General features: G+C 47.2%; 1 protein-coding gene across 10 annotated transcripts in view; it reads right to left on the minus strand.

The window, feature by feature from the left end:
- The window catches only part of INPP5B (inositol polyphosphate-5-phosphatase B), a 117,201-nt gene that overhangs the window by 52,768 nt on the left and 46,196 nt on the right, over positions 1-18,237 (minus strand). For 3 of the 10 annotated variants that reach the window (XM_033954317.1, XM_033954315.1, XM_033954318.1), the window contains one exon: positions 10,835-10,981. In XM_033954317.1, coding sequence (XP_033810208.1) covers positions 10,835-10,981 — 147 coding nt within the window. Of the gene's footprint in view, positions 1-6,441; positions 6,896-10,834; positions 10,982-15,152; positions 15,214-18,237 lie in introns of those variants that run through there. The other 7 variants (XM_033954321.1, XM_033954320.1, XM_033954319.1 and 4 more) reach the window with 6 other exon arrangements.

Raw genomic sequence — 18,237 nt, forward strand, 5'->3', positions numbered from 1 at the left:
TCAAACATATTTATTGTGGAGATCCTGAAAACCTGACCTGCCTGTGGCTCTCGAGGACCAGCATTGCCTACCCCGGCCCTACAAGCCTCATTTTGCACAGATCCTTAAGATAGGAATCGAGAGGGCCGGGTCAGTACATGCTTAGTTACATCAGTATTTTACGAACGGCTCTGTAGGATACCAGCAAATATACAGGTAGAAATGGGAAGCAGCCATTTTGAAAGACCGATACGAGGCAGCTTCTACGTTTTGAGTGTCGGCAGGAACAGGTGGAAGCGGTCACTTTGCAACCTTCACGTATTAAGTGCCCGTCTCAGAAAACCTTACACGTAAGTGGTGGCAATTATCTGTGGAAGGTGCAAAAAGTTTGCTTTACTTTTCAGGCAAAAGTACGAAACAGGCAATTGTGCCCATGTAACACCCAGCCCAAATTAGCATTTTCGATGCCTGTCCTCCAGCTGGTGCAGACGTCAGCGGGGAAATGTTTTTTGTTGTTGTTTTTTTTTTTTTTTTTTGGGGGGGGGGGGTTACGTAGACATGTATTCCTAATGCAGTCGTACATTTTTGGCCCACTCCTGAATATACCTACACATTTTTGTGTGCAGCCAATCTATACTATCGCTATACACTCAGGCCTTAAAAGTGGCCGCTGACTGTGCGTTAATCACAGGATGGTGCCGGTTACAGAATCATCACGCCTCCGGCAAAGGCAGGCACCAGAAATGTAGGCTGGGGTTTTCCAGGCCTACCTTTGATGTGAATCGCCCTCCGTAGATGCTTTAGGCCGCCTGTCGCCACTTCCGGTATTAGCCACGCCTACAGTGGCGTCAGGTGGACTATAACGCCTATGGAGGTGCAATTCCAGAGCCTTGAAACTCAGTTAAAAACGCCGCTTAACAGCATTTTTTTTTTTTACTGAGTTTGGGCACCTACCGGTGCCATTTAGATAATCCGGACCTCACTCTACACCTGGACTAGTTTGCTAAACACACTAACTGAGACTATAATAATAATAATTTATTTCTTATACTAGTCTTTAAACCTGTTACATTAACGGGTGCTAGAATATATGTCTGTCTTTCTTTCTTTCTGTCTCTCTCTCTCTCTCCTTGGCTCCCTTTTTCTGTCTGTCTCCCTCCTTCCTGCTGCCTGTCTGTCATTCTTTGCCTCCATTTCCCTGTGCAGCAGCATTTCTACCCCACTTCCCTGTGGAGCAGCAACAGCATTTCCCTCCCCCCCCCCCCCGACTTCCCTGTGCAGCAGCAGCGGTATTTGCCTTCCCCTTCAGGTCCCTGTGCAGCAGTTGCAGCATTTCCCCCACCCCTTCTCTTCTCTTACCGCGATCTGGCCTGCTCCGTTCGGCCCCTCCCCCGCATTGTGTCCTGCTGCGATCTGGCTGCTCCGTTCGGCTCCTCTCCCTTCCCGTGGTATAGCCTGCTCCATGGCCCCTCCCTTCCCTTATAGCATTCCCCACAGGCAGGCAGGCCCAGCTTCTTCCTTGCGGCTCGAGTCCTCTTCTTTGTCGACCCCCCTTCCCTTCATGTCTGTCTGGGTATTTTTTTTCTTTGTCTCTCTCTCCTTGCATGCTGCCTGTCTGTCATTTTTTCTGTCTGTGAATCTCCCTGTGCCTCCTTCCTATGTCCTTAGTGCCCCTTTCTATGTCCTTAGTGCCCCCAGTGCCTTCTTCCTCCCCCCCTCCGATGCCAGCCTGCCTTCCATTGAAACCCCCCATCCCCTCCGTTGCCTCCCATCCCCCTTCCATTGAAACCCCCCCATGCCAGCCTGCCTGCCTCCCATCCCCCTGAGCAGCATATTTCCATGGAAACCCCCCCCATGCCATCATGCGTGCCTGCCTTCCATTGAACCCCCACCCCCCTCCAATGCCAGCCTGCCTGCCTCCCATCCCCCTTCTACCAAAACCCCCCCATGCCATCCTGCCTGTCTGCCTTCCATTGAACCCCCCCCACCTCTCCTCCGATGCCAGCCTGCCTGCCTCCCATTCCCCTTCCACTGAAACTCCCCCCCACCCCGATGCCTGCCTGACTCCCCCCACCCCCCTCCCCCGCCGACCCTACCCGGCACAACTGAAACCCCCGTTGACCCTCTCACCGCTACAAGGCTGACAAACCCGGCAGGAGCAGCAGCGTCCCAGGCACACTAAACGCTGCTTTGGGTCTTCTAATGGCCTAATTTCCTCTGCCGCGTCCCTGATGATGTCATCAGAGACGCGGCAGAGGAAATTAGGCCAGTAGAAGAGCCGAAGCAGCATTTAGTGTGCCTGGGATGCTGCTGCTCCTGCCGGGTTTGTCAGCCCTGTAGCGGTGGGAGGGTCAACGGGGGTTTCAGTTGTGCCGGGTAGGGTCGTCGGGGGGGGGGGGTGAGTCGCGGCGTGTTACTGTTTAGCCAGGTGTGGCTGGTGACAGGAGCCTTGGCGGCACCTTTAAACAGAAAAAATAACTCTGGCAAGGGAGGCGACCAACTGGCAGGGAGCAGGCCAGATGGAAAAACGGAACCCTAAAGAGCGCATGCGCACTCCTATCTGCGGGTCGCTACAGCTCATGGAAAACGGACGCACGCGACCTTTGTCCTAAGATATCCCTGTAAATGCGTTTTGACATATGGGGGGAATAGATATGTATTTTATGATCCACAGCATTTATCTAAATTTATTTCTGATAGAGAGTCTTCATGAGCTGCCTTGTTCTCTTGTTAAGCTCAACATATTGGTTCAAGAGCACTCAAAACGCCTATCTTTTTGCCTTATACTAATTGCCTTGAGGACTTATTTCAGTCTTTTTCATTAGCCTCGTCTCCAAAATTGTGGACTAATAATGCGATGTATATTTTGATATTCCTTAGCTGTTTGGAATTTTGATTTAATTTCAATTTACACTGCATGTTTTCTTTTATTGACTTGTAATTATTGTCAATTATTAAAATTATAAATAAAGAATTAAAAAAAAAAAAAAAAAAAGAAAAAATAACTCTGGCAAGGGAGGCGACCAACTGGCAGGGAGCAGGCCAGATGGAAAAACGGAACCCTAAGGAGCGCATGCGCACTCCTATCTGCGGGTCGCTACAGCTCACGGAAAACGGACACACGCGATGGGAGTGCGCATGCGCGGCCTAGCATTTTATTATATTAGATACCGCCAAAGCTATAATAGTTCTAGGCGGTTTACAATAAAGAAGGGCTGGACAATCGGCGAATGGGTACAATCAGCAGATACAGTCAGCAAATGGATACAATCAGCAGATACAGATACAATTAATATATGTAAGCAAGGAACTGGTACAATAAGGGTCAAAGTAAGGAGATCAGGAAGGAAGGTACAGAGGGAGGTCTTGGGTAGCAAGGGTAGGGTAAGGTGTCTTAGGCTACAAATCAGTTAAATAGATTAGTTTTTAATAATTTTCTGCAGCTTAGGTAGGATGAGGAGCGCGAGAAAATATTGCTCAGCCAATCATTTAGACTAGGTCCTTATATCTCGTTTAACTGTTCAAAGAACTTGCATTCAGTTTAGCCATCTGTTTATCCCAGCGTCTCACAAGCTCTGTCAAGCCGCGGCACACTAAACGTAGCGGCTGCGGCTCGAGGCACCTGGAAGTGCGCGGACGTCGACATGATGACGTCACATGCATGCGTGACATCATCCCGTTCACGCGCACACATGCGCGAAGGTCCTCCAGATAGGCTCCGAGCCGCCAGTGTGTGGGGGGGGGGGTGCTGGAAAAGAAGACACGAGGAGAGGCACTGGCGCTGGTTGACTGCCTACGGAATGCGTCTCTCGCCACGAGCAGCACGTCCTGTAGGCAGTCAGCCATTAAGAACATAATAAATGGCTTCGCCGGATCAGACCCTAGGTCCATCTAGTCCGGCGACCCGCACTCGCGGAGGCCAAGCCAGGTGTTCCCTATTGAGAAACCTTGTTTACTCGTATCCCTCAATGTGATTTGCGAGAAGGTGTGCATCCAACTTGCCCTTGAATCCCGGAATGGTGGTCTCCATCACGACCTCCTCCGGGAGTGCGTTCCAAGCGTCCACCACTTGTTGTGTGAAGCAGAATTTCCTGATATTTGTTCTGGGCCTGCTGCCCCTCAGCTTCAGTCCATGACCTCTTGTCCGAGCCACATTGGACAATGTGAATAACGATGTTTCTTGCTCTATTTTGTCGAATCCTTTTAGTATTTTAAAAGTCTCTATCATGTCCCCTCGCAGTCTTCTCTTCTCGAGGGTGAACAATCCCAGTTTTCCGAGGCGTTCTTTGTAGCTCAAGTTCTTGATACCTTTAACTAGCTTCGTGGCTCGTCTTTGCACCCTCTCCAGCAGGGTTATATCCTTCTTTAGGTAGGGAGACCAGTGTTGGACACAGTATTCCAAGTGTGATCTGACTATTGCTCTATAAAGTGTCATTATGACATCCGCTGATCTACTCATGATTCCCTTCTTTATCATGCCCAACATCCTGTTTGCTTTCTTTGCTGCCGCTGCGCATTGAGCCGATGGCTTCAGGGTCCTGTCTATCAGTACCCCCAGGTCCCCTTCTTGTTCGCTCTTGCCCAATGTTACACCTAACATTTTATATTCATGTTCCTTGTTTTTCTTACCCAGGTGAATCACTTTGCATTTGTCTATGTTGAACTTCATCTGCCATTTTTCTGCCCATTTCTCTAGCTGGTTCAAATCTCTCTGGAGTTCTTCTATGTCCTTTTGTGACCCAACTGCCCTATATAGTTTTGTGTCGTCTGCAAACTTGATTAAATTACTTGTTGATTCTTCTTCCAGGTCGTTTATGAAGATATTGAACAAGATGGGCCCAAGAACCTTTGCCTCTCCTCCTCCCCATCGTCTCGAAGCACACCTCAAATCTCGGGCAGCACACAGTTTGCGATACCCTGATTTAGCCCAATGAACTCTGTACCACCCATCTTGTCCCTGGCTACATAGTAAGGTGTCTCATTGAACTGTAGAAACATCATTTGCATCTACTACTATTAACTATTTCTAGAGTGCTACCAGACGTACGCAGCGCTGTACAGAGTCACAAAGAAGACAGTCCCTGTTCCAAAGAGCTTACAATCTAAATAGCCAAGACAGACAAACAGGATGTCATGGATACAGTTAAGGGGAACGGTTCATCTGATGGCTGGGTTGGAGGGCAGAGGGGAGTAGTACAGGACAATCAAGCCATTGTGACATCACTGATGAGGTTGGTTCTTATTGGTGGAATGAGGCACTATGACATCACAGTCTGAGCTCTAGAATGTTGCTACTTAGGATTTTAAAGTGTGAGGCTTGCGCAGATGAGGGTGGAGCTTAGGCATTGGTGGAATGAGGCATTATGACATCACAATCTGAGTGCTAAAATGTTGCTACTTAGGATTTTAAAGTGTTTCAGGCTTGTGCAGATGAGAACAGAACTTGTAGGAATGGGGCAGGGACAGGGAAAGAACTCGCGGGGACGGGAAAATGATTTCCCGTGTCATTCTCTAGTATATATTGTTGACACTGTTTCATGGTAGGTTTCAACATGACATTTCCAAGTTTACCTCTTGTATTGTATTTATATCTGGTCATTTTGCTATTGTTATGCTGCCAACAAAACTTTTAAGTTTTATATTAAACTGTACCTGTTGTACACCAGCTCTTCATAAAGCCCAATAAACATATTCACATGCAGAGAAGCTTTGAAAATGATCCTCTTCATAGGGCCTGAGGTTTCTATCTCTCTCCCCCTTCAGCTTTCTTTTGCCAACTGTTTGTGTCTGGGAATAATATTTTTCCCATCCTATACAGGCACGCTCTTCAGAAATGCACCCGTGGGGGGTGGAATGAGTTGCCTGGCAGCAAATGGATGCAGAAGTTTCAAGAGATTCAGCCACTCTCTCATTTCCAAACTAACTGAGCTCTGGATTGACTTACTGCTTTGACTTAATAGTCTAGGCCCCTCTCTGAAAACTTTCCTGTTTACTAAACACTTTGGGAACTAAGCCATTCTGGATTACAGTCTTCTGCTAAATTTATGATTGTAAACCGAGTCGAGCACCTTTAACTAGCAGCTTGCAACTGCTGAAGACCAGGTCTATAAAATTAAGCTTTAGTTTAGATACACTCTGTGCTAGATCTGATAAAGATGGCATTGCTTGTTCTTGCCTTCTCAGCATATCAATCCCCACCCAGAAGCCTTGCTTTACATTCTGCCACTCAAGGGCCACCTAAATCAATCAGTTGCACCTATAGAGGAGATCAACGATTTTAGGCCAGGTTCTGGCTCCCCTCCCCTATTGCACTTGAGTTCCTACCTTAGGTGACCCAAGTTTAACCCAAACTCCTTCCTGGACAGTGGGCCGCACCTTGTCAGTTGCATTTGTGTCAGCACTCACTCCCACACACAGCAATTCAACAACAGGAGATAAGCCAAGTTCAGGGTTAACACATACCAGGACCTCACCCCAGCAGACAGAGCTTGCAAATCTCCTTCCTTCTTACCGCACCACAGTCCAATCCAGGAAGGTGAAATGCAGAAAGCTGGGGGCAGATCCACTGGAGTAAAAAAATGGGTTTTCCCTTCCTCAATATTTTCTCTCAACTGGCTGAACTGCTGCAGCCGACAGAACCCCCGGCATCAGGGAAATGGGGGGGGGGAGGAAACAGGTTTCTAGCCTACCCCCATGCAGCCGGGCAGAACTGCCACCCAAGTCAGCCAGAGGACGATGCACCGCTTTTGCTCCTGCTCCTCCACCGTGTGCATGACATTCTGCTCCTGCAAATAAGTGCAGCTGCCCTCCCCGACCCGACCACCTCGACGCCCCCGATCCCTCTGCACTTTGCAAACGCACTAGAAGAGCCCGGCGCGCGCGCGCGCGCGCTTCCTTCCAACCTCCCAGGCGTCCCTCGCAGCAACCGTTCCGACCCGCCCCCGCCTGCCCTCGAGCCAATCAGAAAAGCTCAGCCCACAGCCCCGCCTCAGGCTCCTCCCCCGCCGCTCTCCACTCCGGGGGGCGGGGCTTCTATGCAAATACAACTTGGTTGCCGGAGCCCAGGGAAATGGTGTTAAGCCAAACCAGACCAAGCGACTTCTCATTATGACAACTTATTACGAAAAATTGCAAATCTTGGGATAACTTAAATTACAGTTTGTGGTGGAAAACCTTATATCAATTTGAACATATGAACATCATAGTAAATTTAAGGAGAATTGGGGTCCATTAACAAATTTTTGTAAGAATTAATTATTAGCTATTATTATTAAATGGTGCCATTGATTCATATTAAGTATTATTATTATTTCCCTATGATTCCCAGGGGGGGGTTAAGTACTTATATATCATTTGATTGTTTGGAGTGCTGTCTATTCTATTATTTGCTTGATAACCTGATGCATTATTTATTGGATTTAAAAATGAAAATAATTAAAAAGAAAAAGAAATGCATGTTCCTGCATGCAATGGGATAAATTCGGAACCCTGTCAAACAAATCTGCAGCCAGTCGGAACTCCTAGTACCATCTGCACCAAAAAATTAATATTTTCCACCTTTCAATTCTGGTCTTCGAGAGCCACAGACAGGTCAGGTTTTCAGGATATCCGCAATAAATATGCATGAGATAGATTTGCATCTCAAGGAGACAGTGCATGCAAACCCATCTCATACATATTCATTCTGGATATCCTGAAAACCTGACCTGTCTGTGGCTCTCAAGGACCGGAGTTGCCTATGCAAACAGTGATTCCCCCCGCCCCAACCACCATGCATGAACTCTCTGTCCCCTCTATCCTCTTCTCCTGATGGGTAAACCACAATATTTCCCTCACCCCCAATACATATATAATTAAACCCCTCGAATCCAGTCAGGTTTTCCCCAATGAATATGCATGAGGTCTATGTGCATGCACTGCTTTCAATGCATATTCATTTGGGAAATCCTGAAAACCTGACTGGATTCGGCCCTCAGGAGGGACTTTAGGGACCCCTGCCCCACAGCAAGCCACAGTCATGAGGGTTAAATCCCCAAGCTTAGCCTGGGAACATGACATTAAACACAGTTCATCTAGGTCTTTGCTGAGAGAGGTACTGAAACTTTTGAGGTTGAACTTCAGTCAGGTAAATTTCTGTCCACAAGCCCAGTGGAGAGCTAGTGACTAAGGGGTCCTTTTACTAAACTGGAGTATACGGGCTAGTGCATGTTTACTACAGCTTAAAATAGATTCTTATGGGATGCAATCAGGCATCCTGTGGTAAGTTCCAAAGCTGCATGCACTTTCCATAAGCTAAAAAATATTTTTTATTTTTGTTGGAGGGGCATGTCTGAGGGCGAAGATTAGGCATTCCTGCAGTAATCAGCATTTCCACACTAATGCGTGCAAACTGGTTAGAGCAGGATTACTTTATGAGTCCTTAGAACATAAGATTTGCCGCTGCTGGGTCAGACCAGTGGTCCATCGTACCCAGCAGTCCGCTCACGCAGAGGCCCTCTGGTCAAAAACCAGCACCCTAACTGAGACCAGCCCTACCTGTGCACGTTCCAGTTCAGCAGGAACTTGTCTAACTTTGTCTTGAATCCCTGGAGGGTGTTTTCCCCTATAACAGCCTCCGGAAGAGCGTTCCAGTTTTCCACCACTCTCTGGGTGAAGAAGAACTTCCTTACGTTCGTACGGAATCTATCCCCTTTCAACTTTAGAGAGTGCCTTCTCGTTCTCTCTACCATGGCGAGGGTGAACAACCTGCCCTTATCTACTAAGTCTATTCCCTTCAGTATCTTGAATGTTTCGATTATGTCCCCTCTCAGTCTCCTCTTTTCAAGGGAGAAGAGGCCCAGTTTCTCTAATCTCTCGTTGTACGGCAACTCCTCCAGCCCCTTAACCATTTTGGTCGCTCTTCTCTGGACCCTTTTGAGTAGTACTATGTCCTTTTTCATGTACGGCGACCAGTGTTGAACCACCTACAAATTAGACGTCAGTAAGTGCTCATGCGGGTAATGGCCACATGCTCATGGCAACATTTGTAAACGGCCTTTTAATACAAAAAAATAGGAAAATTGTTTTGTTTTTCAAGCAGTGGAAAAGTGACAACATTTAACATGGAAGCAGAATATGAATGCCTATTTACTATTTGCTTCCAAATTTTATTCAACGTAAATGTTTTCCCCATTTTCCCCGGACCGCATGCACCATGATATTAAAAAATTATCAGCAAGACAGCCATCAGGAGCAACAACTTTCTCAAAATAAAAAAGGAGTCAGCCAAGTGGCCCTGTGGCTACTGGGCAAGGGGATCTGGATCCGATTCGTGTGGCAGGTTTTCTGTTCATAGACCCCCAGGGATGGGGAAGGAATCTCAGTCACTGTACAACAGTGACACCTAATGGCTAAGTTTAGAACCCATGACTGTAAGGACCAGTCAAGGACAGGGAGAAATTAAATTTATGTCCCTGTTAGCATAGGGTTACCAGATGTTCGGGAAAACTGGACATTTCCTCTTTTTAGAGGACTGTCCGGGTGCCCGGACAGGCTTTCCAAAACCCAGCAGTTGTCTGGGCCGTGTGTGGAGCGCCTCTATTCATGCGCGGATGACATTACACACATACACGCATGTGCGGAGGTCCCCGGACACAGCCTGGAAGTCAGGAATAATGAGGCAAAGCTTACAGGGGTGGAGCTTGGGGCAAAACAGGGCGGGGCTGAAGAAGGAACCGGATGGGGCTTAAGATGGAACCGGGTGGGGCAGAACTGAAGGTAGAATGGGACATGACCGGGCCAAGATAGGGCAAGATTTTGCCAAGAAAAATATGGTAACCCTATGTTAGCAGATCCAAGCCTTATGCCCTTATATGGCAGTTTGACCCCCCCCTAGTGGTAGTACCATGAGATTGAAACAAGGGGTTGCTGGTGCCATATTGAACCCAGCACTGGAAAGATCTTGAGCAAGTGACGATCATTCCTGCCCTGAACCCACTAGTCACCAAGAATTAAGAAGATAGGCCCAGGGGAAGAGGAGGAGGGTCTTTGGTTGAACTTTGGAGGGGGAAAAACTTACTTTTAAAGAGCTCTGATGGGGGTGTGTGTGGGGGGAACTCCCCTACTTTACTTCATACTCTTCGCGCTGCCGTTGGGGAGGGTGTGGGGGGGTATAATATAATGAATACCAAACAACTAATACATCTTAAGTAACAGGTTACAATTTTAAAAATATTCATATAGATCAGTGTCCTGCAAATTTGCTTGAACTGTGGCACACTAAAGGTAGTGGCCGCAGCTTGAGACACCCGGAAGTGCGCAGGCGTCGCTGTGATGACATCACACGCATGCATGACATCATCACATCGACGTCCACTACTGCACAAAGGCCCTCCAGACGGGCCATGAGCCTCCAGTGCGGAGGTGCCATCAGGGAAGAAGGCCGAAGAGAAGGAGAGGCACTGGCTCCAGCTGATTGCCTACAGGATGTGCTTCTCGCCGCAAGAGGCAGTCTCGCCATAGGCAGTCAACTGGCGCCTCTCCTCCTCCCCAGTGTGCCGCAGCACACCTGAAATCTCAGAAGGCACACAGCTTGCGATACACTGATATCAATGGATCAATTAATTGATAAACCACCAAAAACTCTCAGCATGCATTAATCATCGATGTTAAATCCTAGCTTAGCATTTTCATTATTTCAGCTTTTGTTCACCATCTTCCTAGCCACTTGCTCATTTTTAATTAACAGACTACATGAGCAATTAAAGTATACAACTTCTGCTTTCCTGATTAAGTGAGCAGGTCTTTCCTGAACAAACCCAGCTTCCTCCAGTAATCCCAGCAATACGTAGTGGAAAAACATGGAACTGGAACCCACTTGCACCTGCTGCCGTGACCTGGTTGAGACAGTCCCAGGGAAGCTCCTTCGCACTCTGCTGCCAGCTATTCACGAAGGAACTGGTTTGGAGGTTCTGCCAGTATTTCTTCAGCCATAGGAACTGTGGAGATGTAGCACCATTGACTCCTTGGTGGAGAAGAGAGAAAAACTGCTTTTTAGAAGTTGTACTGTGAATGCATCGGGTGGAAACCAATTCCTGCTCTCTCGCTAACCAAGGAGAGAGGGAGACAGAAATAAAGAAATACAGACATCCAGCAGCCAAGGAGACAGACAGCAAAAAAAGACAGACAGTGGCCAAGGAGAGAGACCAAAATAAAGAAAGACAGACAGAGGCCAAGGAGAGAGAGAGAGACTGAAAAAACCACAGACAGACAGTGGCCAAGGAGACAGACAGCAAAAAAAGACAGACAGTGGCCAAGGAGAGAGACCAAAATAAAGAAAGACAGACAGACAGCGGCCAAGGAGAGAGAGAGTCAGAAAAAAAAGACAGACAGACAGTGGCCAAGGAGACAGACAGCAAAAAAAGACACACAGTGGCCAAGGAGAGAGACCAAAATAAAGAAAGAAAGACAGACAGCGGCCAAGGAGACAGACAGCAAAAAAAAGACAGACAGCGGCCAAGGAGAGAGAGAAACAGAAAAAAAAAGACAAACAGACAGCGGCCAAGGAGAGAGAGAGACAGAAATAAAGAAAGACAGACAGACAGCGGCCAAGGAGAGAGAGAGACAGAAATAAAGAAAGACAGACAGACAGCGGCCAAGGAGAGAGAGAGAGAGAGAGAGAGAGAGAGAGACAGAAAGAAAGACAGACAGACAGACATCTATTCTAGCACCCGTTAATGTAACAGGCTTAAATACTAGTATAGATATAATAAGGTGACATATCTCATCCATAAGAACCTAAGAATTGCCTTATTGGTTCAGACCAATTGTCCACCTAGCCCAGCAGCCCATCCTCATGGCGGTCAATCCAGGTCACAAGCTACCTGGCAAAACCTATATAGAATCTCAGGGAATAGCAAGATTCCAGAATCCCAAGATTCTAGAATCCCAGATAATAGCAATATTCCATGCTACCGATCCAGGGCACGCAGTGGCTTCCCACGTGTCTTTCTCAATAACAGACTTTTTCTCCAGGAACTGGTCCAAACCTTTCTTAAAACCAGCTACGCTATCCGCTCTTACCACAACCTCTGGAAACACGTTCCAGACCTTAACTATTCTCTGAGTGAAAAAATATTTATTCCTGTTGGTTTTAAAAGTATGTCCCTGTAACTTCATCGAGTGTCCCCTAGTCTGCCATTTTTCACAGAATAAAAAATTGATCCATTTGTATCCATTCTACACCACTCAGGATTTGTAGACTTCAGTCATATCTCCCACTTGAAACTTTGTATCTATTACTACATTCCTGTAGCCAGTGGCATTGTAAGGGGGGGTGGGGTGGGGACAGATCTTGGTGGGGGCGCTGGCACCTCTCCGTGTCCCCCCCATGCCATGCTCACGCCCTCTCTCCTTTCCCCGCCCCCAAAACTATTTAAAATCTATGCCAGCATGAGCAACTACTTCTAGCCTGCTCCTTGCGCTGGCCTGGCTCCCTCTGAAATCACTTCCGGGTTGTGGGGCCAGGAAGTGACGTCAGAGGGGAAGCCAGCATGAGCAGCAGAGAAGAGAAGCTGCTCACACTCACAAATATTTTAAGAGGTATGGGGATGGGAAGGGAGGGCAGAAGTGCAGTGCAGAAGGAGCGGGCGGGGGGGGGGTGAAGAGGAGGGCATGTGGGGGCACCTCCTACCCTAAGCCACTGCCTGTAGCAGAAGAGGACTGGGATCCTGTCTAAATTAGATTGTAAGCTCTTCTGAGCAGAGACTGTGTATTGCATGTTAAAATGTACAGCACTGCCGCTGCGTACGCCTTTCAGCACTTTAGAAATAATAAATAGTAGTATTGCATCCCTAAGAGAATTCCAGAAAATGAAAAGGATATGATCGCCTGGGACATTCCAGTGAGAAATGATAAAAGCTTGACGCAAGAAAACCGGACATTGTGATAACAGAGAAAACCATGCGGACAGCACTGATAATAGAGGGGTCAGCGCCAAATGAAAGATCAAGAAAATGGGGCAGAAATATTTCTCATCATAAAAGCCCTTTTCAAGCATACTTTGATACGTTCTCTGTACATATTAAATCTTATAAACCCAGAGGGAAGTTTTCTTTGGGAGAAGTATCCCAGTGAGCATTCAAGTTTCAAGTTTATTATGGATTTGATTAATCACTTATTCAAAAGTCTAAGCGATGTACAAAACAGTAAATTACAGGTATTAAGGGAAAACAAACCAGATAAATGCAACTGACTTGACAAAACATATGCTATAAATTGGAGAGACAAAGATCGAACTCCACATACCCCGGCTCAGAAGTGAGGTTCACGAGTGTCATGGTCTGCACACGCAAAAGAAATCCATTTGGAGACTTTATCCTGAAAGACCCGTTAAACACAGAGAGGAACGCTAATGGTGCACTGCAGTCCCGAGTCTGAAACTGAAACTGAGCCCTGGACTTTGAACCTCACAACTTTATCCCTTTTTCAACAGATCATCTCTAATGTTAATGAGTGCGCAGTGTGTTTCATGCAGCTCTTAGAGCAGGGTCTCGCAAACTTGGCCACGCCGCAGCACGGTAAACATGGTGGCCGCAACGCAAGGCAACACGCCAAGCTCCCGAGCCACACAAAGAATTAAAGAGCAGGAGAATCCCGGTCTTTTGCACGCCTCTGGAGCTGTAAAACAAAAAACAAGTGCGGCTTTCATTCCACACAGGATTACTACAGCGCAGTTTCTATTTCTGGTCCTCCTCCAGCCGTGGCCATGTGATGCCCTTATGGGCCCCGCACTCAAATGAGAGCATTACTTTACAAGTCTATCAACGGAGAAAGCCCAACCTACTGGAATAATTGACTAAATCAATCCTCCTCAACCAGACACAGAAGAACCCATTCACTATTCTCTTACCCATCATCCAAAAAATGTCAAACAAAAAAAACTTTATGACAACCTTATAGCCTCCAAAGCAGTTAAGCTGGACAGACAATTCACCACTCTGTTAACTACAACCACAGACTACAAAACCTTCAAGAAAGATATTAAAGCCATACTCTTCAAAAACACATAAAACCTATCCAGCACAACCAATCCCAACCCAACATCCAACACTCTCTATACCCTTAGTACTCTCTAATATTCTTCTATTTACCAAACATTATCTAAAACCCCATAATTCACCCTTTTCTTATCTCCTAAAGACTTCTACTTCCCGCTGGTAACCTTAAATGTTTTATCTCATCACTTATTCTATTACTTCAAATTTGGAATGTAATTCTTGTTTTTAGTTTGGATGTAATCCGCCTTGAACCGCAATGTAATGGTGGAATAGAAATCACTAAAGTAATGTAATGTAATGTAATTACTTGGACCCAATGGGCTAAACAGGGTTTTCCCATTTTGTTAATTTGGAGACAATAGGTAGCACACAGCCTCCTTCCCCAAGCAAGGAAATGTGGAAAAAGCCTGCAAGCCTCCAGCTAAATCTATTCCCCCCCCCCCCCACACACACACACCACCATCCGGAAGGGGTATAATGCGGACCTTATGGACCTTGTGGATCTAAAACCGCACGTCCTTAAAAATCTGAGGTCCGTGCCACTTGTAGTTTCTGGCTCTGACAGACTTCGATGACAATTTAGCTCTGACAGATCCTAATGCTTTTCCCTCCCTATGCTGAGACTAGCGGCAAAACTTTTGCCCTGAGGTCTGTGCCACTTTTCGTCTCAGCATAGGGAGGGAAAAGCATTGGGATCCGTCAGCACTAAAAAGTCATAGAGGTCTGTCAGAGCCAGAGAGTAAAAGTGGCACGGACCTCAGATTTTCAAGGATGTGCAGTTCAGATCCATGAGGTCCACGAGGTCAGATACACTGCAGATCTTTGCACCCCCACCCAGCTATTTGCCATCCAATATATCGCTGGGGCTCTCGGAGTCAGCATGGAGGGAGAGATCTGGAGGAAGGGATGATCGGGCTAATTAACAAAATCCAGGGTGCGCCTCCTCCCTCCTTAGCCACTAGGAAAGGCAGAGCCGGGGGCCTGAGCTGAGCGTGCAGGGAAAGCAGTGGAATAAGCTAAAAGGCAGACTTGTCAATGCACGGACCTCAGATTTTTAAGAACGTGCAGTTTTAGATCCGTAAGGTCCGTGTTTTATCCGTTCCCCCACCATCCTCCTCTGCCCTCCAAGGCACTTACCACTCGCTGCCCTTGAGCTCTCAAAAGAATTGAACAGCTTGTCCATCCTCCAGGGCCCCTAAATCCAAGCTTAATTCTAAATTAAAATTAATACATAGAAATAAAATTAAACCATAAAGGAAATAAGGTAATACCTTTCTGTGTTTTGTTGGACTAACTCAATGCATTTTATGATTAGGCACATCTTCAGATCAGAAATTAAAACTAGAAGTCTGCGTCTGCTCCTTTAAAGGACAAATGACGGGCAGATACTTTGATTCCGCAGCATCTCTCAGGAGGACAGAAGGAAATGCAAGTTCAGAGCTGATAAAAAAAAAAAAAAAGGCGGCTCTACAGCGGCTGCCCTTTTCCTAACGATTGTGTGACTGTGTGGTGATAAAGTTAAAAAAAAATGAAAACAGCTTGGATGGAAAATTTTGGATGGAAGAGATGTGCCATCGTTTCGTGGGAATATGCTGGTTCCCAATCCTGTAACAGGCTGAGAAGGGCAGAACTGGTGCCAGGATAGTGGATGGCCAAGGACAGGGGTCAGCAAACAACAGCCCGCAGGCCAAATCCGGCCCGCCGCCTCTTTTTCTAGGGCCCACGCGCTAAGACTGGATTTTACAATGTCAAATGCTTTACAATTTCAAAGTACGCACTGTAACGAGCTGACAGCCGAATGGAAAGACCGCATGTGGCACTCCTGTTGCTTCCCATTCTCTCGCCTCTTGGTGGCCTCTACTGTGACGCCATATGGTCGCAGTTACAATTCATCAGTGTTTATAGTGCTGCGTAATGTAGGCGAAAGAGTTGGCGTTCATGAAATATAAAAAAACCCAAGAAGAGGAGAGCAGAAAGGACTACAGGGTGAAACTGAAAGAAGCCAAGAGAGAGATACGTTTGGCGAAGGCACAGGCGGAAGAACAAATGGCTAAAAATGTAAAAAAGGGAGATAAAATTTTTTTCAGATATATTAGTGAAAGGAGGAAGATAAAAAATGGAATTGCTAGGCTAAAAGATGCTGGGAACAAATATGTGGAGAGTGATGAGGAGAAAGCAAATGTGCTAAACAAATACTTCTGTTCTGTGTTCACAGAAGAAAATCCTGGAGAAGGACCGAGATTGTCTGGCAAAGTTACACGAGAAAATGGAGTAGATTCTGCACCGTTCACGGAGGAGAGTGTTTATGAGCAACTTGAAAAACTGAAGGTGGACAAAGCGATGGGACCAGACGGGATCCATCCCAGGATACTAAGGGAGCTCAGAGAGGTTCTGGCGAGTCCTATTAAAGACTTGTTCAACAAATCTCTGGAGATGGGAGTGATTCCTGGGGATTGGAGGAGAGCGGATGTGATCCCTATTCATAAAAGTGGTCACAGGGATGAAGCAGGAAACTACAGGCCGGTGAGCCTCACTTCAGTTGTTGGAAAAATAATGGAAGTGTTGCTGAAAGAAAGGATAGTGTATTTCCTTGAATCTAATGGGTTACAGGATCCGAGGCAACATGGCTTTACAAAAGGTAAATCGTGCCAAACGAACCTGATTGAATTTTTTGATTGGGTGACCAGAGAGCTGGATCGAGGACATATGCTAGATGTAATTTACTTGGATTTCAGCAAAGCCTTTGATACAGTTCCTCATAGGAGGCTGTTGAACAAACTTGAAGGGCTGAAGTTAGGACCCAAAGTGGTGAACTGGGTCAGAAACTGGCTGTCGGACAGATGCCAGAGGGTGGTGGTTAATGGAAGTCGCTCGAAGGAAGGAAAGGTGACTAGTGGAGTCCCTCAGGGTTCGGTGCTGGGGCCAATCCTGTTCAATATGTATGTAAGTGACATTGCTGAAGGGTTAGAAGGAAAAGTGTGCCTTTTTGCAGATGATACCAAGATTTGTAACAGAGTAGACACCGAAGAGGGAGTGGAGAATATGAAAAAGGATCTGCAAAAGTTAGAGGAATGGTCTAATGCCTGGCAACTAAAATTCAATGCAAAGAAATGCAGAGTAATGCATTTGGGGATTAATAATAGGAAGGAACCGTATATGCTGGGAGGAGAGAAGCTGATATGCACGGACGGGGAGAGGGACCTTGGGGTGATAGTGTCTGAAGATCTAAAGGCGAAAAAACAGTGTGACAAGGCAGTGGCTGCTGCCAGAAGGATTCTGGGCTGTATAAAGAGAGGCGTAGTCAGTAGAAGGAAGAAGGTGTTGATGCCCCTGTACAGGTCATTGGTGAGGCCCCACTTGGAGTATTGTGTTCAGTTTTGGAAACCGTATCTGGCGAAAGACGTAAAAAGACTTGAGGCGGTCCAGAGGAGGGCGACGAAAATGATAGGAGGCTTGCGCCAGAAGACGTATGAGGAGAGACTGGAAGCCCTGAATATGTATACCCTAGAGCGGGGGTCGGCAACCTGCGGCTCCAGAGCCGCATGCGGCTCTTTTCCACCTTTGCTGCGGCTCCGGTAGTGTGTCACGCAAGCATGCACCTTACAAGTCCAGCGTCACGGCGGGAAATAGCCATGCTGAGCAGTGAGCTCAGCACATACACAGATGAAAGCCTTGCTTGCTGATTGGTCCGGCGGCCCCGCCCCGCCTTGCCGCCGGACCAATCAGCAAGCAAGGCTTTCATCTGTGTAGTGCTGAGCTCACTGCTCAGCATGGCTATTTCCCGCTGCGACGCTGGACTTGTAAGGTGCCTGAAAAAGAAATCATCCTGGCCGGGGTCGGTGTCATGCTCCGGAGATCTACAGCCTTCCTATCTCCCTCTCCCTTCTACCTGCTTCCGGCCACATCCCCTGCTCCGCGGCTCTCTTCGGCAACTCAGCAGCAGCGATCGACACAAGCTTCTGACGTCGGGGCCTACCCTCTGCGAGTCCCGCTTGTTTCAACTTCCTTTTTCCACAAAGGCGGGACTCGTAGAGGGAAGGCCTCGATGTCGGCAGCTTGTCTTGATCACTGCTGCTGACGAGTTGCTGAAGAGAGCCGCGGAGCAGGGGGGTGTTGCCAGGTGCAGGTAGAAGGGAGAGGGCCAGATGCAGGACTCGTGGGTGAGGGAGGAGAAGAGAGAGAGAAAGAGAGAGGGGAGGGAAACAAAAGGAAATCTTTCATA

Source organism: Geotrypetes seraphini, chromosome 8 (genome assembly GCF_902459505.1).
Source record: "Geotrypetes seraphini chromosome 8, aGeoSer1.1, whole genome shotgun sequence".
NCBI classification, from domain to species: Eukaryota; Metazoa; Chordata; class Amphibia; order Gymnophiona; family Dermophiidae; genus Geotrypetes; species Geotrypetes seraphini.